A 27291-nucleotide genomic window follows, 5' to 3' on the forward strand; every position below is an offset into this window, starting at 1 on the left:
ACATTTTGTCTGTAAGGCAGCTTGGGAAAAAAAGCCAGTCTAAGCTGTCAGAAATAAAGGAGGGAACACTGAATTAACACTGACTGTTAACATGTCAAATCATGGAAATGTAGTCAAAAATGTCCAACCGAGGTACCAAGGTTACACAATGAAAATAACATAAGTTGCCATGATTGACTGGTTTAAGTTTGGTTTTCCTTCAGGTTATTACGTTTTCTATGGGTAGTCCTAAAGTTTTGCAAATGACATTATATCAGTAGTCACGTTCCTAAATACAAAATATTCAATGGTTCCAAGCACTGCCCCAGACACCTGTCAATTTCTGGATCTATTCTAATTAGGCTGTACATTCTAAAACACCTGTGACAGCTTAGATGCCCTTGGAGGGTCTTACAGTCTGCAAGAACACAAGGCTTTTGTACAGCATATTTTCCAGATTTTTTCACAAGGCTGACAATATGCACTCATTGCCATATATGACACAAAAGGCCACACTCTCAGATTATGAATCTGCCAATGTATGGGGGTTTTGGGGGGGGGGAACTTTGGCCAATTTTTGTAGTTTCCACCGGACTTGTGATTATTACAGAATACCCTACCACTCACTTATTTCACCTTGTAGGCTAGGAGTCACTGGTGACTACCAAGCATTAAATGTTCCAGTTTGTTACACATGTATGATGCCTCATACATGTACATGTAGCCAGCTAAACAGATAAAGTATTGTGTATTCTATTTGCACCAATATCACAAAGCTTTCAACACAAGTTTGGCAACAGGTTATGGTCAGTTTTTTGCAGCGACCCACATTTCTTAAATGCACTGTTTTCATATCACTACCTCCATACTCCACATCCACACAGCCAACAAGATAGACTACACTGTTGTTTTGACCAACAGGTATGTCTTGTTCAATATCATACCTTGTATCGTACAACATTATAACAGGTGCATACTGAGTGGAATAGGCCCATATATGTGTGATCACTGGATCCTTGCACGATCTGTGATCTTAGAGCGTGGCGCGTTGATAATTCCACCATTGGCCAATTGCCTCTTCTTTCCAATTCACGGTTGTGAAAGATTGTTTCGAAAAAGGGAATTAAGTAAAGGCAGAGATTTCAGGCAGAATTGACTGCACACAGAGTGTTCAGGCGATTACCCAGATCGCACCCAAACCTTTTTGTTGAAAATGGCTGCAGCTGGGCATAATTTCAGCTAGCCGTACCTACGTAATTCAGGCATGGTCTACTGTGAGGGTGTGACTTTAGCTAGTTCATGGATCCCAAACAACCTTGTAACTTTGACCTCTACAAAAGCTCCATGGAAACACAAACAAATTTCATCTTGAAAAGGAACAAGTAAATGAATTTTTCGTAAAATCACTTTCTGAGTATCTCTGTACTCTTCTTCCGTGTATGAAGATTATTTGACATCTTTTTGGGGTTTTGTGAACTGAACGGTGCACTTTTTCAAACATTCAAAACTGACCAAGCATTTCTGGACAAGTGAGGGCACTTCTGCTCTGATATAAATCCAGGAAGGTTGCATGTTTTCATGTTAAAATTGTGAATCCCAAATTTGCTGTCTGGGAACAACTCTGTGAAAAGGATTTTTGCTGGATTATCGCCATATACTTACACAGCAATAAATTGCCGTGGAAAATAAAATCTGCCATTGCATAAATCTACAAATTTTCTGAATATGCCAATAGCATTAGTATAAAACAACAAAGCATCAAAATAAGGGTTAAAATTGCAAAACAAAAATTTAAAATCAGGTTAATTGAAACCCAAAGATGCAATTTCAAGGGTTTTAGTAAAATTTATAAAAATATTTATATTTCTATATTTCCTGGTTCCTTTAAGTAGATGCACTCAAAATGTAAACATGTAGTCACCAGGTCCTGTTTCACCATTTACAGGAAAAACCAACCTGATTTCACAATACAATGATGGTGTGATGAACCCCTGTGGTGTGATGAACCCCTGAGGGTAACTTCACACTAGATGGCTGACTAATTACCTGGCAACTAGTCACATACTAGCATACATTAGTCAAGCATTATGGGGTATCATACCTGCATGGTGTGAGGGCCCAGTAGCTGGGCCCATTTGCATGATTTGTGGGACTATCTGGTCCTTACAGGAGGCTTCAAGTTGAAATCAGTCAAGTGGCAAGTTAGTGTTGAAGAAAAATCTCCTTTGCTCAAAGGCCTACTGGTTTTGACCAACATTGTTACTGTTTAGGCCTAACGTAACCGACATTTGTTAGTCCTAGTTTCTATCTCACGTTCATGTATGTTTACCCAGCGCTGCAGGTGTATCAATTTAGTTAACACACCAGATTGCATGCAGTTTATGTGGTACATGACAGGCGGCAGCCATAATCCGGTCCTGTCTCCTATAACTACGGCTTTAAGTTTTGATCAAAAGAGGCAGCGGTGGAGAGCCAATGCCAGTGGTCAATACTTGTGAACACCGTAGTCTCACATGCAGATGCCGCATGGCATTTTGCCGACACAGAGTGCACATAAACCGTTGAAAATATTTCTGGTGTTTTCCTGAAGATATACCCCATATACACGTACGTATTTGCAAAGGACGTAATGACGTTGGCATTCAAGTTGGCCTACGTGATAAAGCCAAAAGTGCAAAAATTTTGTTGAAAGTGATATCGTCCATTTATAGGTCATTTTTATGCAACATCGTCATTTAATGTCCTCAGAAGGTACTACGGATCCTTGATATATCATAAAATTATTTTTATTGACACCATTAAACCCAACTGAAATCTGCCCTATTCAAATATAAACTGGACTTTCGGTTAGGTAATGAATTGCCGTGACAGAATAAAATCACAGCGTGAACCAGATTTTTAAGTTCGTGAACATGGCCTTAAAAATTTTTTTTTTTGCAAGCTAATGACACTTAGGAAGGCCTTTACTTTAGCACCGGCTTCAACCCTATGGGTTTCATATTCTTGTTAAAAAAAAACAGTTGCAAAAACATCATGATATTTGTTAGGCCTAACGTCACGCTACAGGAAGAGAGGAAATCGACGAATTTTCACTGTTCGAAAAACGCTGTTGCATATTTGATTTATTAAGATCTCTTACTAACAAAATAATGCCATCATAAGTCTCGTTTCCATCACAAAAGCTCGCTGGAAGTTCAGTGTACGACCCCTGAACACTAGAAAGCAAAATTAATAAGTTGAGGAAGCAAACATACATCACATGGTGCTCTATGTCACAGCCACATTGGATTGATCTCCACTCGACTGGACTCGACAGCCAGCGCGTGCATGACGTGACTACGGCACGCACGTAAAAATTGCGCCGTTTTGTGACGTGTTGAAACGTAAGGTGACAAAAAGTATCAAAAGAGGGCGCCAGATAAGATTAGTAATCGTGGTCGTTGCGTTGCAACGTGACTTGGAAGTTGCAAATGCAGAAAGCAGATCTACCTGGTGGGCTGATAAGATGAACTCAGAACAAAATCAACACAGGCTAAGTTTTATCGACGTAGCGTAACACCGTCTATTACGTGGATTTAAATTTTTGTTTTCAACGCCAAGGCAAATTCTTGGAAATCAATGAACTCCAAACGATCCGAGTTCTTGAGCCCGAGGAGTTCGAGCAGAGCGGAGGCTTTGGGCATTGCGAATTCCAGTGTTAAAAATGCATAGCGCCCTCTTCTGAAGACAACCCGAATGGAGCAGAAGACAATTCGCATATTGTATTATTCATTGCGTCGAATGCTGCCTCTCTAAACTTTAAGTTTACTTCAAAGAATGGCAGTAGAAACTCGTCTTTGTCTTCTCAAAAGCTGTGGCAAAGTAAACAAACTGCAGACACACGTGAATATTTAAATTCTCACATTTTTGTTCCATTTTTATTAAAATCTCTCTTTTTTTCTTGTACCAATCGTCTTTGTCCATACCTTGTGCACACCTTCTTGTGTGCACATAATATAAATAATGACTTTTTCAGAAACACCTATTCCGTCTTACCGGTGAATCAAACGTCAAAGTCCTATATAAAAAGGGGGGTCACATTTCCTTGCAGTACTTTTCTCCTTCTCATTGCAGGACGTTCGGACATTTACCCACAAGCTGATCAAGCAATCAAGCGGTTGGATAAATATGCAGTTTTAAGCTTAAACAAAAGGAGTACACTTTTTCCACCAAGTTAGCTGCAAACGAACTTATTACATGGTTGTTGGATGTTGAAGCTTTCCCAATTTACAAGCTATAACATTTGGTCTGCCGTATACTAAGTTTCATTTGTCAGTTTATCATATTATGCAGATTGTACAGAAGGCAACATTTCGATATATTTTTTTTGGAATTTAGAATTTTTTGTTTTAAAAAACACATCTTATAGTTCACCTCAGACTAAAAATTAAAAAGACTGCCTATTAAAAAGAGCAAACCGGGAAACTCGCAGAAATTGCGTCAACAGCTTTCTAATGGGTTATACAAAAAGTATCACAACAATTGGGTAAATATAAAAACTCTCAAAACCTGTGAATAATCAAAAATGAATATTCATCACGACAGTGTCAACCACTCAAAAACATTCGACTCAAATCTAGCCGTACTAAAAATACAAAATGCAAGAGCATAATATATGCATACACTTTTCTTGGAATTTTGAGTGACTGACTAATATTGTAAAAAGTTACATGCATAAAAACCATGAAAAATGTGCACAGCATGAGACCATTGTGGGAAAGGTGGTCCAGGAAATTAGTACCAAAAGGTCTAGAAAATTAGTAACAAAAAATAATCTCCGTAAAAAAAAATCAACAGTTTATTGGCTAAAAAGTTGTATACAATATAAGAACTCTGTAGAAAGTTTAAGTGAAAAAGTACATACTGTTCCCAACAGCCCCGACATGCCAACTGTTAACACGCAATGTTAAATTTTTGCATTCCATAAAAATATGTACATTCTTTTGAAACACTTTTGCGGGAAAAGTGTACACAAAGTGAAAAGCAAGTGGTTACCAAGCCTTCTGGGGGATAAGCTCCTTATCCCTTCTGATGCACATCCTATTGTTACAAGGATCACATTAACGTGTACGTGTATCAGATTAAGACTGGTTCGAAGCAATGACTGCTCCCGACCCATTCTCAACAGCATTGCGTCTCTGAAGTGAGGGGGGAAAACAACTTCAATCAACACCCACAGGGGAATAGTTGGCAATTCTGTACTTCAAGGAAGCATTTTAGTAAAGAGGAAGTCAGTATGCAATTTAAAATATAATACCCGTTCAACAAATTTCAGCAATAAAAGTGGGAAAAAGGTGCCAATGTGAAAGTCCATGAAGAAAATTACTGTTGTATGTCTGTGGCCAGGAAGACTAGCTTGGCACATACTCGGGGCCGTGTTCCAATACTCAACTTCGTCTCCGTCTCGGGCTTCGTGTAGGAAGCCAGTCCTCTCTTGCGGGCCTGAAATGTTTAACTTAAATTGAAGTACTGTAATGTTTGGCTCTTTTGCATCTTACTTGATGTTTTGTGGCACTGTAAGACTTACTATTTTGTTTACAACTTGAAAGTCAGGAAGTAAAAAAACCGTTGAAGCCTGAGACGGAGCCAAAGTCGAGTATTGGAAAACAGCCCAGATAACCTTTTCAGGGCATGAATAATGCAGGAATTCTTTTACAAAGTAAATAAAGCTAATGGAAACATGTTTTTTCCAACTTCATAGTGACGGTTTTTCAAGCCATTCTTCAAGAATTTTTTAAATTAAAAAAAAATTAAGGATACAAAAAGCCACTGCAAACAGTTGTTATAGCTATATAATTTTCGCACACAAAATTGTGAAATGGTACTTAAAAAAATTAATCTGATGACCCAATCCCAGTTCACATTTTTTGGGTGCTATGAAAGTTTCAAAACACTTTCACAAAAAAATGAATTCATTGGTTTATCAATTACACATTAACTAGCCTGTAATTTATAAAATTATGTTGAAAGTGGCTGAAAAAACCTGCACTTCCATCTGCATAAATGCAGAATCTTCTACTCATCTCTTTTTTGCCAAATTTGGTCCTGGGTTTAATTATATAATGTACATTAATGTAACTATGGGCAAACATTACCTTGAATGTATGTCCAAAACTTTTTCACCAATGTAGGAAATGAACATGCTTCAAATTTTGTGCACAAAAAATTCATTGAAACTGTTGAGAAGACGCTACTGTAAAAACCTGTTCCATTTTAATGGCCCAGTCTCATCTTCCATCCTATTTCCACAATAAAACCACAACCACCACTTGCATAGAATGACACTCTTCCCTCAAATCACAAATGGAATCTGCCAACATTTTAAAGTTTAACAGAGTGAGGTATCAGTGACCTGGAAGATTCCATTTGGGAATCAAACACAATCATTACATTTTCTCCACAACTGTTGATAATAAGCTGCTGTCCGGTGAATATATTCAATCTAAATATATTGCAAAAGACAAACAAAAATTCACCACAAAATAATGTTTCTCTTGTTTTCCATCTGATGTCAGATTATTCAGGGAAAAAAGCCTGAACTTAGCTAAATATTGACTGTGGCCTCATGATTAATTTTCATTGAAAAAAGAAATGTATTTTTGAAACTTAAATGCAATTCCTAATATCCCTGTTTTCATCTCAACCAGTCTAAGTATGCTTAAAACCAAAACAAAGTATATGGAAACAAACAAAACACGTCAACAAAAACCACAACAAAATGGATTTGCATTAAAATGCACAGAAATTACAGCTTCACACTGTCTTTAACACCAGTATAATATTCGCACTTTCAAACACCAGTCAGGGCTGGAAATTTTTTGACCTTTCTCACAATTTTTTTTTTTTTGTGGTTCACAGTTTCAAAATTTATTTTTTTTTCATATTTTTTACATCCTTTTTTTTTTCTGAGAGAAAGGTTGCAGGTGAAGGGTCAAGGGTTAATTTGATGTAACAGTCTAGGGGACCAGCCCTGACATAATCGTTCTACTCGGGCACCTGCTTGTCAACGATTAAAGAAACAAACATAAAGATAAATTGAGCAAGGTCCAACATGGCCAACTGGTTCTAAGTGGCTGTGTCACTGGACAAAGCATTCCAAACAGAAAGTCAGGGGGGGCGAGGTTGTTATCAACTTTGGCTGATGTGGTTTGCCAAATCCGTATATTCTTTAGCATTCCTATGGCAATATTTGGCAAATGTGTAGCTTGTTAAAGAGCCAACAAACTCTGACAGGATTTGGCAAACCCCTCTAATGTTGACTAGGCTTGAAAGTGGGACAGAGTGAATAGATTTGTTTGTACAATACCAACCCTGCTGTGAACTCTGACCTAGAGTTTAAAAGGTCAAAGAGCCATTTTAATGCAACCTCAAGCCCCCCTGCATGAAGACCTGCCAAGGGAAAAACCAAGGATAGTCTTCCCCCTACTGTCTGATATGCAACTCTAACACATCACTTTAATAAGGTTCTCACTAGAAGGATCCAGAACTGGTACCATTCCAGTCAAATTTGTTCCTTACTTTTTTCACTGTCTCTCCCCGCCCCTCCACTCAATAAAACTGTAAGGCCCGGTGAAAATGCCTGAAGACTTCTTCAATGCGCTGTCAGCAGATAATACAATTGTCCATCTTCTTTAGAAGTCTTTAGAGATTCCACAAGGGAGGAGGAGGAGGGCTTGTGGAAATGCTTGCCACACCACCAGCCAGCGTTACGATAAACTCTGGGGAGCCGGTAGCCTCGATTCTGCCATCTTTGCCATGTTTCTTCCTGACTGGTCCAGGAGCTTGGACACGTCTTGAACATCAGTCGGTGTTGTGGGCTGCTCCTTCTCATACTCACTCTCATGGTGCTTGTTGGCCTCGGGAATGTCCAGGTTTGCCGGATGAGCCAGACTGTCAGATAACAAGGACTCCATTCTCTCCTGACATGAAATGAGGTAGTCCTGTAGTGGGTAGAAAGAAAAAAAGAAACAAAAACATAGCAGTTATAATAAAAAATCTCCAAACTGTGTCTATAGCTTTGGATCATTTAGTTCAATCGGGCCTATAACGTTTTCTCCAAGGAAGCCAGCCAAGCAATATCCAGCATCTCTGTCACAGAATTTTTTTCCAGTTGTATTTCCTTTGAGTATTTTCACCAAGGCACTTTTGGAAAGGTCGTTCGGTCATCCTGACCCACAAGAAGGTCAGAAGCCTCTGTCGAGCCTATTGCAGCCAGCGGGTCTGCCTTAATTCCCTCTGCCCTCATCAGTGGCCAGGTAATAAAATTCCTATTACTGTGTGCAACCCCACACAAGTCTGATCAATAACCCCTGGGCTAATCTGCTGGGTTGGGAGCAACCTGCTGTTACTTTGCAGGCCCGCCCGCAAGAGATGGCTACCGGGCCTCCCATAAGAATAAAAGGCCAACATCGGAAGTTGGTCCATGGTGGAATTTCCCGATGGAGTTGCCAAGTGCTTTTCTTCACCCAAAGAATAGGGGCCATTGCAGAAGCATTAAGGTCACTTATTTTCAGTTTTGCAAGAAGAAAACTGAAAATATAAAGTTCAGCATTGGCTATTTTTGTAATCAAGTAGTTGTCACTGATACATGTACATGTATGAGAGAAGATCAAAGGTTGAAATGAAAAGATCAACATAATAAGGGAAGAGATAGCAAAGCAAGTTTAAGAAATTCAGGAAAAGATTATAATCCCACTCCAAGCAATTGTAATGTTAAAGAAAGGCACATGTACATGTAAACAAAAGCAACCTTTGATCAATGTCTGGTGTAATGTAAAGATTCACACATGCGCCTGGAATCTATCCAGCAAAACCAGTAAATGGCAGAAAGGCAGAAATCCAAACACTCCTGGAATTTCAATGCAAAACGAAGCTGCTTTCCCAGCATGCCATAGGGGAAAAAAAGCCTGTCTGGACAGTTAATATACACGCATGACCACCTGTATGGCGGCATAGCTGGAACGTGCATTGAACTTTCTTTCCCATGGTTGGCCCAGCGTATTGGGCTGCCAGGGCAAACTCTCAAGTCTGCTAAAAAAGTTCAGAAATGGGCCAACTCCGGTGCACACAATACTGCCAGTGTTGCCAAGTTCAGTGATTATTGATGCGTTTGGGGAGACCTGGCCTCATTCCTGTATTGGCTCTGGTGACTGAATGGGGCTGGTTTTGGAATGGTTTTGTTTTGAGCAATGCCACTACCGATTCATATACTTCTAAATTCCAATACCAGGAAGTTGGAGAAACTCGTGCTGTGAATACAGCCTGGTAGAAGAGTGTGAGATTCTTCTTCAAATGAATGCATAATAAATAGCACAACTGCTTTAACTTATTCACTGGTTGCAAAAAGAGCATGAACTGATTAAATGAGTACAAGGAAGCCTGGAAATCATGCAATAATAGAACAAAAAAGGTGTATGTTTTTGTAGGTATCGATGTATAAATGCATAAAATTTCAATGTAAAAAAACCTTGACCCATGAAGAACTTCTGGTTTTTTTTTAAACAGACCAATGATAAAACTGATTCAAAAAATTTCCACAACACTGCCTCATCATTGGCAATATTCTTGGGCAATCTGTCCAAATCTCCCACTCTTTTACAATGATCTTACGTCTTGACATGAAATGTAACTCTTTCTGATGCTAAATATTTTTATGGAGTTTAATCCTTCCTGGTGTACTCAAGTCTGACACCAAGAATTTGAGTTTGATGGGCATTGAGTGGTTCAGGGGTGAGAAAAGTGAGTGATTTAGAGGGTGCCTATTGGACAAGGACTTAATCTCATTATGCATGGTTTTATAAATCTCTCAATGCCTCTGTGGTGGCAGAGTCAATTCTAGTTGGGTTTTGTCAGCTGACGCTCCGCTTTTCTCAGTGATTGGAATGCAAACATTTCCTACATAAATCCTTGGCTCACACAGAGGGACTCCCATTTACATCACTACTTAAAACTTCCGCCAAGGTGAAGTACACGTACATACACCATGCCCGTTGTCTGTGTGGTTACTCAACATGGCATCATTCTAATTGCCTCTTCTTTCCTACTCATAGGTAGACATTGCTGCATATTACATCAGATTTTAACTTGTTTCTTTAAAAAAACCTGTTAGCCATGGATCAAGAACTTTTGTCTGGAAGTGGAATTTTGGATATTTCTGGTTGCTGTTCTAGCTGTGTGAAAAGAACTGCAGGGAAGAATTTCAAATAGCCGAATACACTGGGAGCACTCTTCACTTTTTGCGATTGGTAACAGAAGTTCAGGGTCATTTCTTTTCACTTTTTTTGACAAGTTTCGGGGAATCATTCACTGCCAGTTGACGCATAGCATGCTACAGTCAGCCTCACTTTCATTTTGGCAGCCTTTTGTAAAACCCATGCTCCAAATTGATGAGAATGCACAACCGGGGTCATGGGTATGTCCTCGCCGGTTTATTGTCGCCTGTGCCGGGAGGAAGCCACTTTGCTTCTGATGGCCCCTCAGTGGGACACTGGGGCGGCTGCAATTTGTGCAACGTGACAAACCGGAGGTATCACCGTGGTATATAAACAATGGTCGCAAGACGATACGGGCATCAAATGGGGAATACATATAAAAATAAATGGGGCCAGATCGGATCCGACTTTGAGCAGAGCAGATATTATCAATTACTAGACCACAGTGGAAGGGGAGGAAGTCTGGAGAAGTTCTTGCTTCCGGTACTGCAATTGGTATAACCACCACCACAAGTAGGGCTAGACTCGTTGTACTTTAGACACCAAAGATACCTGAGCTTAAGTTGTCGAACAGTACAATGTTAATAAACACTTGGAATCTCTATGTTCAAATAAAATACTTCTAGGAGTGTAGTGACTGTTATCATTTGTCACTACAAGGAATTATGGAGTCAGTCTATTCTTCCACTTTTGCATTGGAAACTTGCCACTGAGCTGTACCAGCCAACTTAAGACTCTCAGATACAGGATACCCCCCCCAAAAAAAAACTAAAGCTAAAGCAGATACCCCCCTCACACTGTGTATTTATGTACTTGGTATGCCAGGCCAAACAAGGAGAGCACCCTGAACAAATATTGAAGTTAGCTAACTTTATGGTGGGGCAGGAATAAAGTCCAGAGCAAATCAAAACTTCCAATCTCAAACCAACAAATCAGGTTGATTGCACACATAACATGTGTCTGTCGTGCCACAGGTATCCCATCCCCGCCCACTCACACCGCATACCTCAACCAACAGAAATGTTTAAGGTGGTTTTGGGTTTGACGGTCAAATCAAGGCCTGCTCGCGGTTTCATTACTGCTGCCACAACATGGCTGCCAGACTCACTTTTCCAACACGTTTTCTCGTAAAGTCTCCAAAACTGATCAAGTTTCCTTCTTCATTAAATTAGCCAGTTACTTTGGTTTTCCCATCACAGTGCCAGCACCTTATGCCAAGAACAACTTTATTTTTGTGTACAGACAGCCCCTTTAAGGGTGTAACAAGAAACAGAGAGAAACAGAATTCACCAAGAGGCTTATCTACGCCACCCACTCTGAGGGTATCAGGGTGCTTGCCCTTGCTGGATCACATGGTCGGATCTGGCAATGTAATTTGTACCAAATTCCTACCGAAATAACAGAACCACCAGTGTAAAGTAAGTAGCCTTGTAAGAGGGACTGATCAGCTCACATTGGGTTGCGCAGGAACAATATATCCCTCAGTTTGCCTGACCATTCCTGGCTGGCCTCAAGGATTTCTTAATAGGAGGCTAGAAGGTCAATCAGTGGTCTAAATTTTCATTGGCTTTATCAACATGGCTCAACAATCACGTCTGTGTCCCCCCCACCACACACAGACATCCACACATACACCCACACACACACTTTTTTTTGTACTTCAAAATAGTCAGGTGAAATCCTAAAGTTCAGATTTATTATTTGACTTCAATCGTGGTGATGTTTTTTTCCCTTCAGAAGAGGAGTTGAAATTGCCCCAGCTTTGCTCCACCAGTCTTCTTCACATACAAACCACACAAATTTTGATGGAATTGGAGGTTAATGATTACATGTACATGTACTGGACAGAACTCAGATCACAGCCCTGAAAACCGGTTCTCTAATCTTTGAACAGTATTCAGACAGAAAGACTTTCTGGAGAGCTTTTGTTTTGTGTGTGTGTGTGTGTCATTTTCGGAGGTGTGGGTGACAGTCCTATGTATGCGTAAACAAAGGACTGAAATCCAGTACAGGCTGAGAGGTAGACAGCCAACTGGAAGTGGCAAGAAACTTGACACAAATCCAACATTCCTTCCTGGGCACCATGGAAACCTGGTCCACGCACATGTAGTATCCCCCCTCCAAAGGGTACATGTATCCCTTTGCAAGTGCTTGTTTGCTCAGGAACCCCAGACGACTTGATTTTAGATCAATAAATAATGGCGCACCTTTGCTGAATTCACTGGTTGGTCATTTGAGGGGTCTTGTTTTTGTTTCTCGGTTGTTGTGTGAGCGCTCAGTTTTGGGTGGAGGGAAAAGAAGTCGGAAGTCCAAATCCCAGATTATTTTTCTATACACATTGGCACTGACCCTGGGGTGACCTCTCTTTGCTAGTAGGGTTTAGTGAAAAGTAAGCTCACTTATTATTGGTGACACTTGATCTCATTCAAACTATTCAACCAACAGATGATGAAACCTCACCAGGAAAAGAGCGCAATCCTGCTGCTTTTGCCCTTGATCCATTAGCAACAATCAATTCTAGCCAGGGCAATGTGAAGAATTATTGTTCCAGTCCAAATAGCCAAGCAATAAAAACCAGAGAAAAATGAACTGGTTTAATTGATTATCAGTGCCAATAAAAACCAGGACAATATTTTCATCTGTCACTCAGGGTATGTGAGATTTGGGGCTGGAGCCACTAACAGGTGTCTAATGGCACATCTGAGCTGACCAGCCCTGATGAACTTGTCTCTACATTCCATCAGGTAGCAGAACTCCATATCACCACGGTAACAACTCCAGGGAGGGTAAACCAAAAGTAGGTCACCTGTTGCAGCGTAAACTTCCTCTGTGTGCACAAACTTGCCTTGTCTGAGAGTGAGACAGGAATTTGAGGGAAGAGGTTGAAAAGGGAGCAGACAGGGTGATCCTCTGAATTATGGGGCCACCTCAGAGGGAACCTGAGAAGTTTTGGCACTGGCGGCAGGGCAGTGCAAACAGAAGTACTTGCAAGGGGCGCTGGAACTTGGAAGGACCAAGAGAGCATTAGTGGTTGGAGAGGTCAGCTGACAGGAGACATCACTTTCTACTTCTCCAGCACAGCCATTGAAGAGGCTGCTCTAAATTCTCAAAGGGAAAGACTTGGAAGCTGGCACCAACAGACACACAAAGGTACAAAGGGAGAATGGTTTTGACATCAAAAATGATTGACCAACCTTAAAGGGGGGAGGTAAAAAGGCACCGGCAAGGCCACACAGCAAGGTTGCCAGTCAGGTCATAGAGCACTGGCAAAGCATAACCAAAACAAAGGGGTCTACTGAAACAAAAGCCTCTCTCATCAATGTTCAAAACTGCAGGAAATGTTTACCAGACTGCATGCCAACCTGTGTCACTGACAAGAGAAAGTCATTACCAAAAAAAATTTGCATGGTGCCGTGCTGAAAGTGCCTGTGCGAAATTTACATTTGAGGTCCATTTTGAAGGTCTGGAGTTATTCTGTGAGACGGGAAAAGAAAGCCCTGTGTGGTCCTCCATCAAATGTAAAGTTGTTAGACACACACGGACAATGAGATAAAGTTACTTCCAAGCAAAACTACATGCAGTGTAGACACATTTGAGATTCAGAATGACATACTTTCATTTGAAATGCTCTGATGATGCATGTGGATGTCAAGCTTGGAAATTCATGCACCTGCCACAGCATAAAAAGTAGTGGCCAACAGCACAACAAAGCTGGGCAATTACTTTGCAGACCCTTATTGTGCAGGAAATTGGAATGCGCTCCAATTCTGATGTAACCTCAGGTCACCTCCTGACCAGACCCATTGGAATTCCAATTTAATCCCCGCCTTGTTTCACACATTATTGTCCAGGAACTGTGGGCTTATCTAGGCTTTGTTGTTCTTGTACTGATATCGCAGACCCCCAGTCTGGAGGAAAAGGGTGGATTTACTGGGAACTTAGTATGGAGACAGGAGACAGACTGATGGCAGCTGGGGTGACCATCATCATGCTGCATGTTCTATAGGCATTCTGCTCACCCATGAAAGTTGAATTGACTGGCTTCAATGCAGCAAAGCTGGAGAGTCTGTCACATGGGATCTACGTACATCATGCATGCCTACATCAATGAAACCAACTGTCAACGATATTCCAAACAGTTCCACCGAGACAACAAACCAAAGCTTTCATGTAATCTTTGTATTTCACCAACTAGCCACAGATTGTTGCCAGTGTTTTATGATCAAACTTAAGATATTAATTTAATTCCTATTTGTCATATTGTCCTATTTCCTCCACTTTCGAAAACAAAAATCCTAAAATACTGAAGCCAAAAAAAAAAAAAAAGACAAGAAGCTGTCCGGCAGTTTGGAATGCAATCCACAATTTAGCTGAAGGCATAGGAAAATGTACTACAAATTAGGCTGGGAACAGTGTGAAAGGCATCAAAGTTGGCCACAAATTATACCCAAGAGGTTCTACCCCACTCTAGAAATGGTTTTCCAAAGTCCCTCTAGACAGGTTACAGAGAAAAAACTCCTTCAACCCTTGATGATGTGGTTCCTAAGGTCATGACCAATTTTATGACATCAGCTTGGGTCACTGACTCCTAAAAGTTTAAAAGTCTTTTTGCTCTCATCAAGATGCATGTACAATGGAAACATGTTTTTATATAACTCCAACGGAAAATATGCTAACACATATTGGTCCCACAACATTATATGGTAATCTGTTTTTCAACTGAGAAAATTGAAAATGAACGCTCAAAAAATTCTCCAATGTACTCTACAGTGAGTCTGGATTAAACCACTTGAGCAACTTGTACAAGTTCTTTAAATTTGTACAAGTTTTTTAAATTCAACTGAGAAAATTGAAAATGAACGCTCAAAAAATTCTCCAATGTACTCTACAGTGAGTCTGGATTAAACCACTTGAGCAACTTGTACAAGTTCTTTAAATTTGTACAAGTTCTTTAAATTCAACTGAGAAAATTGAAAATGAACGCTCAAAAAATTCTCCAATGTACTCTACAGTGAGTCTGGATTAAACCACTTGAGTGACTTGTACAAGTTCTTTAAATTTGTACAAGTTCTTTGAATTCAACTGAGAAAATTGAAAATGAACGCTCCAAAAATTCTCCAACGTACTCTACAGTGAGTCTGGATTAAACCACTTGAGTGACTTGTACAAGTTCTTTAAATTTGTACAAGTTCTTTAAATTCAACTGAGAAAATTGAAAATGAACGCTCCAAAAATTCTCCAATGTACTCTACAGTGAGTCTGGATTAAACCACTCGAGCAACTTGAGCAACTTGTACAAGTTCTTTAAATTTGTACAAGTTCTTTAAATTTAGGAGAACCCTTTCCACCAACTAAGGGGTGGGTCAGGTCTCCCCCCCCACACACACAAATACCTTTCTAATTACGAATCATTTATAATTAAACTAAGTCTGTGTAGTGTGTTTGGGCACTTTTACCTGTGCACTGTCAATAAAAAATACATTACCATCCATTCAAAAGTTTGTCATGTTTAGAGAACACCTTTCCTTAAAAATGTGTGCCTAAACAAGCACAAGACTTCAGAATAAGAAAAATTCAAGGGGGATTGGCATGGAAAAAAAAAAAACAAGTGTGGCGGGGATATGGAAAGGAGTGTGATTGTAGATGCAGTTTTTCACTCTCTTGGTGTTAATCTTTGGGGTGTCTTTGCCACAGTTTTTATGGGTGCACATGCCAAGGGATTTAACATGTTTCTGGGCAGTTATTGGGTATCGTTCTGGCGGTTCTGTGCAAACTAGGAGCCTGTGAGGAAAATGTCCATGTTTATCCACGAGATTGGTTTATTCGGTAGCACTGTGGTGCTCTGAAAAGCTTCAATGAGGATTAGCCACAGTGTGGAAGACATGGCACAGCCAAACAGGATTCTGTGGTCTGCTGATTTCATCTACAAACAGCCACCAAATGTTTTTGTGAATTTTGTAACGAGAAAAAAAAAGCCCTCTCGGAGCCGAATTTCTAAAGGGGAACAGAAAATTGAGACAGTAACGACACGGTCTTATGGTACACTGCCTACAGAAAACAGTAGTGGGATGATTCCAGGGAGCATTGACATGGATCAGTGAAAAGCTGACAAGGAAGCCCAACAATGAGAAGCCTGCAAAGTAGGAAGAAAGGGAATGATGACTAAACTGGGAAACCAATCCCCTAAACAAAGAGTGAGTGGATTATACCTATAGCGATCGAGCAGGGAAGGAGACAAGTCATTTTGCCTAACGCGTGCAAAGTGTGTTTGACATTAAATTGGGGACAGTGAGAGACCCCATGGTCAAAAGTTATATTTGCTGCTGGTACTCCAAGGGCAACACCGCAGACCAATCAAAATGCCTCTGGACACCAGTTGCTAGGTAGTCTTTAATTAGTGGTTGCCATGGGACAGGTTGGCAGGCCTCCAGGCATGTTTAAAAAGGGTTTAGGATTTGTTAGGTAAACACATTGTATGGTGGGGGGGGCCTTGTATGCCATGGGACTTTTCGTTTTGAGTCCTTTGAACCGATAAAAAAAGCACAAGTGCTAATTACAGGCATGGGCCTACTGGGTAAACAGTTCCTCCTCTGTGCTGGTGCTGCACACAAGTCTCATTTCCGAAGTTGTTCTCAAGATAAATTTACCCAGTTTACAATTGAGCACTAGCCGAGTATACAGAGTTAGCAGTTGGACAATGTAGGGGCTTTTTGGGTTGCTGTTAGAGTCATTTGAAGAAGTATGTCAGCTCTTGTTTACCTGTGTACAGTGGGCCTGGGCTAACACTGTATTATGATGTAAAATACTTCAGTCCACTTCAGACAGTCATTAACATATCCCCAAGCATGCCAACTTTCAGCCAATCACAGTGAAGGTATAAACTTAAACAGATAGTCAAAGCAGATATGTCACTACTTAGCAATGACCAACCTATGGGTGGTTAAATGGAAGCACGCAAGGATAAAACTACTCACTGTTTCAATCTTTGTGATCCTGTGTAGTTTGTCCATCAGCTTCGGAATTGGCATTTGTGATGAACCATGCGCTACTGCGCCTACACTGCTAGCTGCTATGATTGAAGGCATTTGCCTTGCAAAACTGTATTCTGAAAAACAAAATAAAAAAGGTAGAACTTTTAAGTATGTTAGTTGTAGCCAGCTGACTTGATCAAGGTTTGCAGTGTTTGCAAACACAATGGTAAAAACTGAATTATATCCAGCATCTCCCGCACAAAATGCGCATACAGCAGAATTAATTTATCGTGGTTTCAAAAGGGTTCAAGGGTGAGAAGTACAAATACCTGAAACTGCTCTGGGAAGTCACCTGTCCTCACAAAATCCCCCCCCCAGCTGTCAACCAAAAAGAACTGCCAGATATGCTTTCAGTTAACTATGACACTAGTTGGATCTTTGCACTTTTCGTAGATTTATAAAGGCTGAATCAATGGCAACAGTAGCTGGTGGATCAAAGCATAAATTACCTCTTTCCCCACAAATCAAGGTTGTAATGTCCACATTGTAAATTAACACCAGCCCAAATATGACACTTGGACCATAACACTATTGTCCCCACTGTCAAAAAGTTTGGCTTGTATACCATTAAGGGTCTGGCATGTGTAGTTTCTAAAATATGAAATAAAAATCCGGAATGGAAGGAAAGAACAGACCTTACAGTGAGATTAATGGCAACTGTTGTGAGAGCCTGGCATTTGCTCATAAAACATCCAAAATACATTGGAAAACAGCAAAATCTTATAGGTTAACCTGTCACCACATTGACCCAAAAAAATCATCCTTTAGATGGGCACATTCAGGTGACATTATATCAGTCTACATCAAAAAGGGGTACAGGCCACAAACAAGTTCCTGGCAAACTGCAAGTCTGAAGTGATGTAAGTATTAAATAATTACATTAAATAAACAATGAAATGGTTGACAATTAGTTGAATTACAGAACTTGAAATTCCCTTTATTTATATTTTTGAAACAGTCTCAACCTTTATCAAGTCTGATAAAAAGTGCAAAATACCGTACCTAAAATAGGAATTAAGTATGCACCACTGATCAACAAATTCAGAAAAATACCTAGTTGAAAATTTTAACTCGGCTCACTCAATTCAATATTCAAAACCATTCCTTGATTTGTCTTTTGACTTGGATGCTTAACAAAGGACTCAAACCAACAATTGTTTTTTTAAGATTTAGGATTAGAGGGCATGTGGTCTCTTTTGAAGTGACCTTTTCCCTGCCATTTATGTTGAATTCTTTGGCCACAGATAGCACATATTCAAGAACCATGCTGTCAGATGGTGGGTTGTTCCTTTAAATTAACCGCGACTGCTGCCAATGATAGCCCCACTTTCGTCCATTTCTGGAACAATGAATAAGTGGTCAATAAAGACGACAGTGCACGTTACGAATCTTTTGAAAAATTCCGGCATGCTAGGGCTCTCCTCTGAAAAGGGACCAACCCCGGGCACTGTTCCTCTTGAGATGCCACTTCCTTTCTTTGAGGCACTTAAGCCCCTCGAAAAATAGGGGGTGCCTCAAGGGGACACATTTCTCAGGATGAGTCTCAGAAGAGGCCCAAAGTTTTGTTTTGCATCATACCCAGGTAGCTCTCTCAGGCAGACCGTGGGAGAGAGACTCTTGCTCTGAAGAGAGCTATGTTGCTAATCCAATTTTCACCAGGAAAGAGAGAGCAAATAATTACATGGAAATCCTTAGTTATAATTTTTTTCTTTCAAAAAGGATTTTCAAGAAAGAAAAATACACCAAGAAAATCTCTTTTATGTTGCATCACGTTGGAACGATACATATAGCTATTGTGTTTTTCATACAAGTTGAGTTTCAGCACAATGGAGGACTAAACAGAAAAGTGATCTTTGTTCAAATAAGTGATTTCAGGAGAAAAAATGCAAGTTGTGCAAAGGGTTCAGAACTCTAGCCAAAAGTTACGCATGATTGAATCCAGCAATTTCATTTTCTGGAGGGTGTTTCATCACTTCATTTGTTACAACGATGTTACGTGACAAAGAAGGAAACAGCTTAAGCATGATCAATGTGACCGCCGCTCAACAGCAATAAGGGAGGGAAAAGTCACAAAACAAACAAAGGGAAATCCAACAAAGCTACCATGTCAACTATGACATGGCATGACAAGATGGCTTTGAAATCCAGAAGAAAAAAATGCCTATGCGACAAACTTTTTTGAGTAGATATTTGAAGCATTATTTATAACTTAAGGTGGAACTATCAATTTGGACTGAATATGTGTCCTAGGTAGGAAACCCTGGCAACTTTACAAGTGGCCCTAATTTTCTCATGGGGGGGGAGCTAAATTCCCACCTGTTCATTCATACTTTTAACCCTTTCCTTTGAGTCTGCAGGTAAATCTGCAAAACTAAATTTCTCTTGAAATAATCACCAGGAGATATTTGTCCCTTTAGTTTTCACCGGCTTTGTCAACACGAGAGTGGAATTCAAGTTATTCCACAGCTTAAAAGAAAGCGGTAGTTAAAGTTTGGGATTCATTATTTTGTACGCCAAGTGGAATGCAGCAAAAAACTTCTTCTGGAATAACTTTCATTTCTGCCAGCAACTGTTTACTTTTTGTGTTTGGTAGCACCTACCCTTCCCTTGTTCCCTTCAAAGTTAAAAAGCCAACACGCATGCTTTTGGTCCATTTGGTCCTGCTTTCATTTGGTGAGGGAAAGGGCAGTTACATTGTATAGCAGTTTTAAGTTAAATTCCAATGGATTAAAGGGGCAGTACAAGTTCCTCCTTGAAGATAAGAGAATGGGTAGGCTCTAATTGTGAATTAAATCATGAAAATCTGAGCGTGTGAGTGGAGGGGTATGGCAATTTTTCGGAGCCTACTTGCTTCATCGCTGCAGAACTGCCAATTGGATACATGGTTTATTGATATTCTCAAGGATCTTCACTTTAACCAGTGACCAGTGGAATACCACACTTCTTAAAGAATGGGAACTCTGTTTGGAGTCACAGCCGCCAATGCAATCATGTATGCCTGAGTAAAATACCTAAGGTGTTAGCTGGTTTACTACCTATGGAGTTACCAGCCAGGGCAAACAAGAAGGGCCTAGGCTCCAAGGTAAAATCATGTAGTTTGTAGGTTTGGTATGTGGGGAGTGACTATCTGCACTTTCAGAAACATGTTTTCAGATACAAGAAATCATGATGAAATCCAGAAATTGTTCACAACTGAGGTCATACTTGTTCCCATGGAGCCACTATCCTTGTCAAACCAACTGGCCGATCAGGAGGGGGGTTAAACAACTAACTTCTATAATAAGACAAAACTTCTTTGAACTGCTCTAGTCCTGTCGGGACGCACAGTTTGGAATTGCCAAGATTCTGCTTTTCTTGCTGTTATTCCTTTGGGGCCATGTAAATGTACACGTAGCAGTATGTCTACCAAACAGTCAGCACATTCCACAGCCTATTGTATTTTCCAGTCTTATTGTGCAATGTGTGGGAGCATGACACCCGCTTAAGCCCTGATCAATGCCCTTAGCCTATTGGTGGCCTTGTTACCATGCACAGCGCCCTCTGTTGGTAGGTAAAATTACTGTGGTGATGAATGAGGGGTTTTTGCTTTGTGATTGCTTTTCCAGATAATAAATTTGATCAGCACAACTTCCCAAACAATAAACTATTTTAATGTCCCAAATCAAATTTTAACACTGCAGAAGTTCTTTTCCCTGCTATAAAATCAATGAACTTGTATTTAAGAAGTTTTAAAATGGAAACTTACCTGTAAAAAGAGTACTTTAGAAGTATGCATCCAGCGTGTGCAAGTAACATTTCAATACAACAGGCATTTGTACATCACAGACCATACACCTCTCCCCTTTGAAGATTCATAATCCACATGGAAAAACTCAAAATACATGTACCTCTGGCGTTACAGACAAAACTGCTGCAATCTTTTATACCATGAACCTGCAATGAGTCAGGAATTCTGTCTACGCTTTTTGCTCAGTGGCCCTGTACGCTCAAGTAACAAGTTCCTTTTTGCCCCAACCCCGCCCATTTTTTTACCTGTTGCGCACAGGGCGATGAAAGTCTGAGCATGCCGTCTTAGTCTCTGGGCACACTCCTTTGAGATGGGTAATCTGTGGAGGATTTGTTCCAAGAAATCGTTTGGAGTTATTGCAGACAGGTCCCATTTTAATTTACGAAGCACAATCAGCTCAAATTGCTGCAGAGAGAAAAGATAGGGAGAAAACAAAAAAGGAAACGGAAAAAATTAATATTCAAGTGAAAAAATGCTGAATAAAAAACTCCAGATTTTATAGATCTAGTCCAATTTTCAAGATTACAGCAACTAAGTGAATATATAAGTGTACAATTAACAATTTTTGGTTTGACCAAGAGTCAGGTTGGCAAGATAGTTCTTTCCTTGCCTTCCACCCCGGGTTTGATTCTCGGCCCGGTCCACATGTGGATTGGGTTTTCAGTCCCTACCTGATTCCGTGGGTTTTTCCCAGAATATTCCTCTGGGGTTGTCCTCCCACTTCTAAACTGTAACTGCTTCTTACTGTCTCCCCTTTACTTATGTTGGTGAATGTGGGTCATTTGGCGGCTGCCTGAGGCACCCTTGTATGCCATCGGCTCAACCATGTTTAAACGTATTCATTGTTCCATGCTTAATGTCTTCATTGTACAGCGCATTTGAACATATCTATGTGAAATTTGCACTTTACAAATGAATAAATTATTATTTAGTTACAAAAGGAACTCTGCATTCAAAAAGTGAGGAAATGCTCTCAATCAAACCAGAAAAAAAATTATAAACTAATGATGCAAAGCAATCAGAGAATGAAGCACAGGTATTTCTTAAACCAAGGAAAACATGATCCAAAAAAAAAACACTTTATGCAAAACTGAACAGGCCAGAGGAAATGAACTGGGTTATCGCTGTCCATCCAACAGCGCATAGGATCAAGAAGGGGCAATTGAGAAGATGATGAAGATATGTTCAGTTTTCAGAGTTGTGAAGGAAAACCCAGGATAAATTGTCAGGGAAAACCCACGGAATCAGGCTGGGACTGAAAACCCAATCCACAAGCCGAACTAGGTGGGATTTGAACCCAGATGGCAGAGGTGGAAGGCAAGGAAAGAGCCGCTACACCAACCTGACTCCCCATCATGTTCCGGACAAAAAATTTCAGACTGATCTACTACCGTTAACTGTCCCACCCCAATCTGATGGTCTGTCTCCTCACAGGAGGAGGACTGAATGACTAATGTGATCTCAAACCAGCTGACCACCAACCATCTAACCCCTCCAACTCACACAGGAAGTATCAGATTTACTTTAAACCTCTCCAAGTACTGTGCTAATTACACACAGGCTCGTGGTGATTATAAACAGGATCATTCGTAGAAATATGCCCCAAGGAAACCACAAAAGTAACAAAGACTAGTGGCAATATTGTGTTGCTACCAGGTTGAGGAGTCTTCAAAACTTTCCCAGGAAAAAAAATTGAGACTTGGGCAACCATGCGGGTAAACTGAGATAAGTTGTTTAGCGTCTCACCATAAAGACGAATACCCAAGCCATTTAAAGTAACTTCATGCCATAAATGCTAAAAATCAAGCATTTTGGAGTTATTAAGCTTTCATAAATAATGTTAGAGGAACAGGTTATAGCTCTCCAGGAAAGGTGTAAATGAAAACAATCTTTGAACCTGTTGTTTGTTTTCCAAGCAACTTTTGAAAGTATTAAATGTAACATTTAGGAGTTTTGGCACTCAACAAATAAATAGATTAATTAATTAATTAAAATACTATATCTACACCAGTATCAAAGCTCCTCTGGTGTAAGATGATAAATTTAAGCCTGTAAGCAAACCCCATCTTCGCAACAAAACTTGACTCTTCAATCTAAACCGTGAGCTTTTTTTTTCACAGAGGCTTCCTTCCAACAAAGGCTCCCTTCTCAATAGCCATTCCCCAGAAATGCCACCATGCCTCAAGCCAACCGGATTCTGACACAGTGGTTCAGGTTCACACAATCGGTTATATAACAGTGAACCTGTAGGGGCACATCATCCCTTTGTTAGGGCATTTGAACTCTGACCAACTCCCACGCAAACAATAGTGGTATGTTATTACACTAATCAATGACCGTCAGCGCCCCCCAAAAAGCTCTTCAAAAAGTCATTCATGGGATCAACCTCCCTCTACCATAAAAGGAGGGGACCGGTAAAGATCTTCCTTTATAGATCAATCTTAATTGACACTAATTTCCATATCTCCTATCCTTTCAATACAGAGATCAACTGCCAACAATTTGGGGTAGGGATGTTCCTAAACTTTATGCCGCTCTTTGATTTTTTTGCACTAAAAACCACTACACTGGGCCAGCCGCTGAAAAAAGAGCCACACGGTTACAGGCAGGCAAGGTCATATAAAAATAGAACAGAAAGAACTGTTTCTAGGCAGATACCGCACTGAAAAAAAGATACAATATTTCTGAAGGTCCAGAGTAATACAAATGTATCAATTCTGTCCCACATAAACCTTCCAAATCCTTGTGTAAGTCTACTTTGTGGCAGGCCGCGAAAGAGAAACTGTCAACCCAGTCTTATATTGACCAATGGGATGGCAGATCGTCTGATCTAATCCTACAACTTTGGTTATCATCTAGACTCCACCGCGATGACAAAAATTCGGCATGAGATTTTGGGGACTTATTTCCGGATCCACCAGATGTGGCCCCAACAAATTGCAGCTGGGAAACCCATGGCTTTTAACTCGTGCTTTATTCATCGGTTTCTTATCACGGATCCACCACAGGAAGCGGACGATTCCCAAATGACACTAAAGCACTTGTTAGAGGCCGTCTATCGGTGGAGATAAAAGGAATTTCAAATCCCTCTCTTTTCCAGTGCCATCGCTCTCTTTAAAACCTAAAGAGGGAGTCCCGATATTTAAACGTGTAGAGCCCGACAAAACAATTAAAAAATGACACTACTATTTACGAAATGCAGGGAAGTGATTAACACTCGAAAATCGAAACCCATTTTGGGGATAATACTTACTAATAGTTGATCCAAGGTGATGGAATTGTCGGTGTAAATGATGAGTTTTTCGGCTGTTAGAGGTATGGTGTCCTTTAATTTTGAAGCAAGGAACATACAAGCTGCGCCAAGAAGCTGGAATTCGCTCCTTTTTATACGCTGCACGGCAAGAAATCTGTCTAAATAGTTCATTGCGAGGGGGAACACCTCCTCTTCGCATTGTTGCTCCTCGCAAACCTGGTTAAGGAAAGATAATGTAGGAGATGACACCGGTATGAAAAATCGCAAGCCAGAGTGTGGAGGAAGGGAAAAAGTATCAAATGGGTCAACCACATTACTATCCTGAAGGCGAAAAAAACATGACCGAACTGTCTTCCGACCCTCTGGGAGGTCGGTCGGTCGGAAAATTACACATATTATGAGGGAGTATAAAAGATGTTTGAACGGTTGACAAAAATGTCAGTTAATTTTAAAACTTTCGAGCGACATGTGACTGATTTCTCATAGCAAGTGGTTTTTGAATTAAACATGTCCAAGAACAACGATGGTGCGTAGGAAGTCAACAGACGAAACACAAAGCTGCCCCTAAATCTCGGGTTTATAGTTTATACACATCATGAAATACAGGGCATACGAAGAAGACACATCCAAAGACTTTAAAGATAATCGTTTTTATTTTCTGAGGCTTGTAGGAGTGACTTTAAAAGTTCTTCTTAACTAAATTAAAAGTCTACATATGTTACGCTAGTAGTCGTACCATCGGGATGGAATGGATAGGGCTGGAATTTTCCTCCCAGTAGAACAGGTTTGCAATTTTGTAGTTTTGATGAAAAAGGAAATTTGCATTCATTTTGAAAGGGTGATAATGGGTGTAAAACGTAAACAGCGAAGAAAAGCAATGACGAAAAAAATGCGCGCCATTTTTCCACTTAGCTGTAGGGAGGAGAAAAGCTGAACAGAAGTAAACAGTAAGTTTTTCAAAACGTATGTGTCGGAAAAGGGTGCGATAGATTGATCTTCCATACTCAAACGGGTCGATTGGAACTATTTTACTGAGGAGTTTTAAGAGAAAAAAAAGCAACACAGTCCTAGTCACCATTTTTTTGCGCTGCCGAAAACAAGGCCAGGATGTTATTTTCATTGTCTTGACTGCAAGGTTTAGCGCCAAGAAAACCCCGGATATTTAGCAGGTTCGAAAGGAAACAATCAATCGCCTAGTTAAACTAAGAAGAGGATACCGAGGAAAGAAGCGGGAAAACCGCGAATAAACGGAGGGAAATGTCAAAGGGGCAGTACTTCGCTGCACCACAAACACCGAGAGCGCGCTCAAGTTGGCAACTGTCATAGACGCGGTTTTAAATTAGGCACCGAAAGACGCAGATCATCTGGTCTTAATATTAATAGCAAATAAATCTAGAATCGACAAAGGGGGAATAACGTGTTTTTTTTCCCAAAAGCAGTGGTTTAAAATAATAACACTGAGTAAGCCTGTTATCCAGCGATGTAAACCTCTTTCACGTAGGCCTACATGTAGGCGGGCTGTGTATGGACAGTCTCGGTAGCCCATGCTCAATAAACCCATAGACGTAAGTTTATACGAAGTAGCAAAAGCTCGGCCTATCTACAGCTTACTTACTAGGGCCTGCTGTGAAAGAGGCTCTAATTATAAACTCCCGAGCTTCGCGATATGGGCCTGTCCTGCAGTTAGTTTGCCACGTTTGCTGCGGGTAATTTTCCGACGCAATTTACATTATTAATATATTACAAGACATGATGTACTAATTTGTTGTACAACAAATTCTCCTCCAGGTCTGTGGTACGACCCAAGTTGGCGGTTTGCTCTGCTAATGCCTTTCCTGCCTCTATGTTTCGACAGCTACCGTACGCCAGCCGAGCCTTGCACATGCGCCTCGCGCTAACTTTTTTTTTAGTTTTTCAGCGATGGAATGAGAAATGCATAGCGCTTACACTCAGTCAAATTTACTTAAATCTGCAATTTTTTTTAAAGTTCGAGGTCCTAACGTTTCGATACTTTGTGCATTAAAAATCTTTATGGAACGTCAGCGCCCCTCTAGCTAGGCGCAGGCCCTAGCCTAATTTGTTCGTTCAGGGTACCGAGTACCATGGCTATATAATTTCAAGTCATTGTAGGCCTAGTCAGTGAGCAGTTTCTGCCGTAAATTGTACATACACCTAACTCAGTTTTTAACAAAATAAATATGATGCCGTGAGGCGAATAAACCTCGTGATGCAAAGACGTGCAAGCGCGCACAGTAAGGCCTAACTGATATTACAGACGTCAGACGAGGTATTGCTGATCGCCGGCTGACTTCAAACGCCGCCAGGGCGAATTGGGGAGGTTAACACGGGGGAGTCACCCGGCAAAAAAGCAGCAAGGTGTGCAAATAGTTATAACAGTTATAGGCGAATAAAATATCCATCCAGACATGAAGTTAAAGCACATTAAAGGAAAGAAATGGGGAAAAAAGCCTACTCACCTCAAACACCCATTGCGCGACCATTTTCCTCATGATAGGTTTAATGTCTGTTTGAAATTGATTCCCAAAATAATCCGAACACGGCGTATACCTTTCCTCCACTTCGAGAAGATTCCGTAGAACTCTGTCATTAAGTAAGACTGGATCGAGGTAGGCTCTCCTTACTTTTTCAACTTCACAACATAGAAGTTCTATTTGTGCCATGATTTTGTTTTTCGCTGGAATTTATCAAGCTCACAATCGAGTTTTCTAGAAGTTTTAAACAGAAACTAAACAGATGAGACATGAACAAAATAATTGATTTCCAGGTGGAGACAGTGTGCTTTCTTCAGTTGCGGGCCGTGCTTACCCCCTTTGAATCGATGTGTTTCCCTATGACCAAGCAGCTCGCTGTTTTGGTGTTAAAACAGGAGTTTTTTGGTCTGGGCTCGCTAAGATATTAATGGCGAGTTCGGGGTGCTGGCTGCGTCCACACGGCCCTACACTGATGTGAAGACTGTAGCCCGTAAGCATA

General features: G+C 40.5%; 2 protein-coding genes and 1 long non-coding RNA gene across 7 annotated transcripts in view; 1 reads left to right on the forward strand and 2 right to left on the reverse strand.

Annotated features, from left to right (window-relative positions):
• The window catches only part of LOC110991229 (uncharacterized), a 36702-nt gene extending 33380 nt beyond the window's left edge, over window positions 1-3322 (reverse strand). For 3 of the 5 annotated variants that reach the window (XM_022256510.2, XM_022256506.2, XM_087133942.1), the window contains exon 1: window positions 3234-3322. The gene's annotated coding sequence lies outside the window, so the exon portion shown is untranslated. The remainder of the gene's footprint in view (window positions 1-3233) is intronic. The other 2 variants (XM_022256509.2, XM_087133945.1) reach the window with 2 other exon arrangements.
• A 546-nt stretch (window positions 3323-3868) lies between these two features.
• On the reverse strand, window positions 3869-27291 carry LOC110991230 (G1/S-specific cyclin-D2-like). The gene is made up of 5 exons (XM_022256518.2): window positions 26778-27291; window positions 24301-24516; window positions 21293-21452; window positions 17204-17334; window positions 3869-7958 (listed from the first exon to the last, which is right to left on the reverse strand). Exons 1-5 carry the CDS (start codon window positions 26979-26981, stop codon window positions 7725-7727), a joined length of 945 nt encoding a protein of 314 aa, XP_022112210.1. The 5' UTR covers window positions 26982-27291; the 3' UTR covers window positions 3869-7724.
• Window positions 12636-17894, forward strand: LOC110991231 (uncharacterized). The gene is made up of 2 exons (XR_002600120.2): window positions 12636-13379; window positions 14129-17894. It is a non-coding gene; the product is annotated as an uncharacterized LOC110991231 (long non-coding RNA).

The sequence above is a fragment of the Acanthaster planci genome, linkage group LG03 (assembly GCF_054643075.1).
Source record: "Acanthaster planci isolate LZ-2023a linkage group LG03, COTS_SCS, whole genome shotgun sequence".
NCBI lineage: Eukaryota > Metazoa > Echinodermata > Asteroidea > Valvatida > Acanthasteridae > Acanthaster > Acanthaster planci.

Coding starts and splice junctions, on each gene's coding strand:
- LOC110991230 (XM_022256518.2), bottom strand. CDS start 26,981: ATGGCACAAATAGAACTTCTATGTTGTGAAGTTGAAAAAGTAAGGAGA. Junction 24,517..26,777: donor TCGCGCAATGGGTGTTTGAG/GTGAGTAGGCTT, acceptor TTCCTTAACCAG/GTTTGCGAGGAGCAACAATG. Junction 17,335..21,292: donor CATCGCCCTGTGCGCAACAG/GTAAAAAAATGG, acceptor TTTGTTTTTCAG/AATACAGTTTTGCAAGGCAA.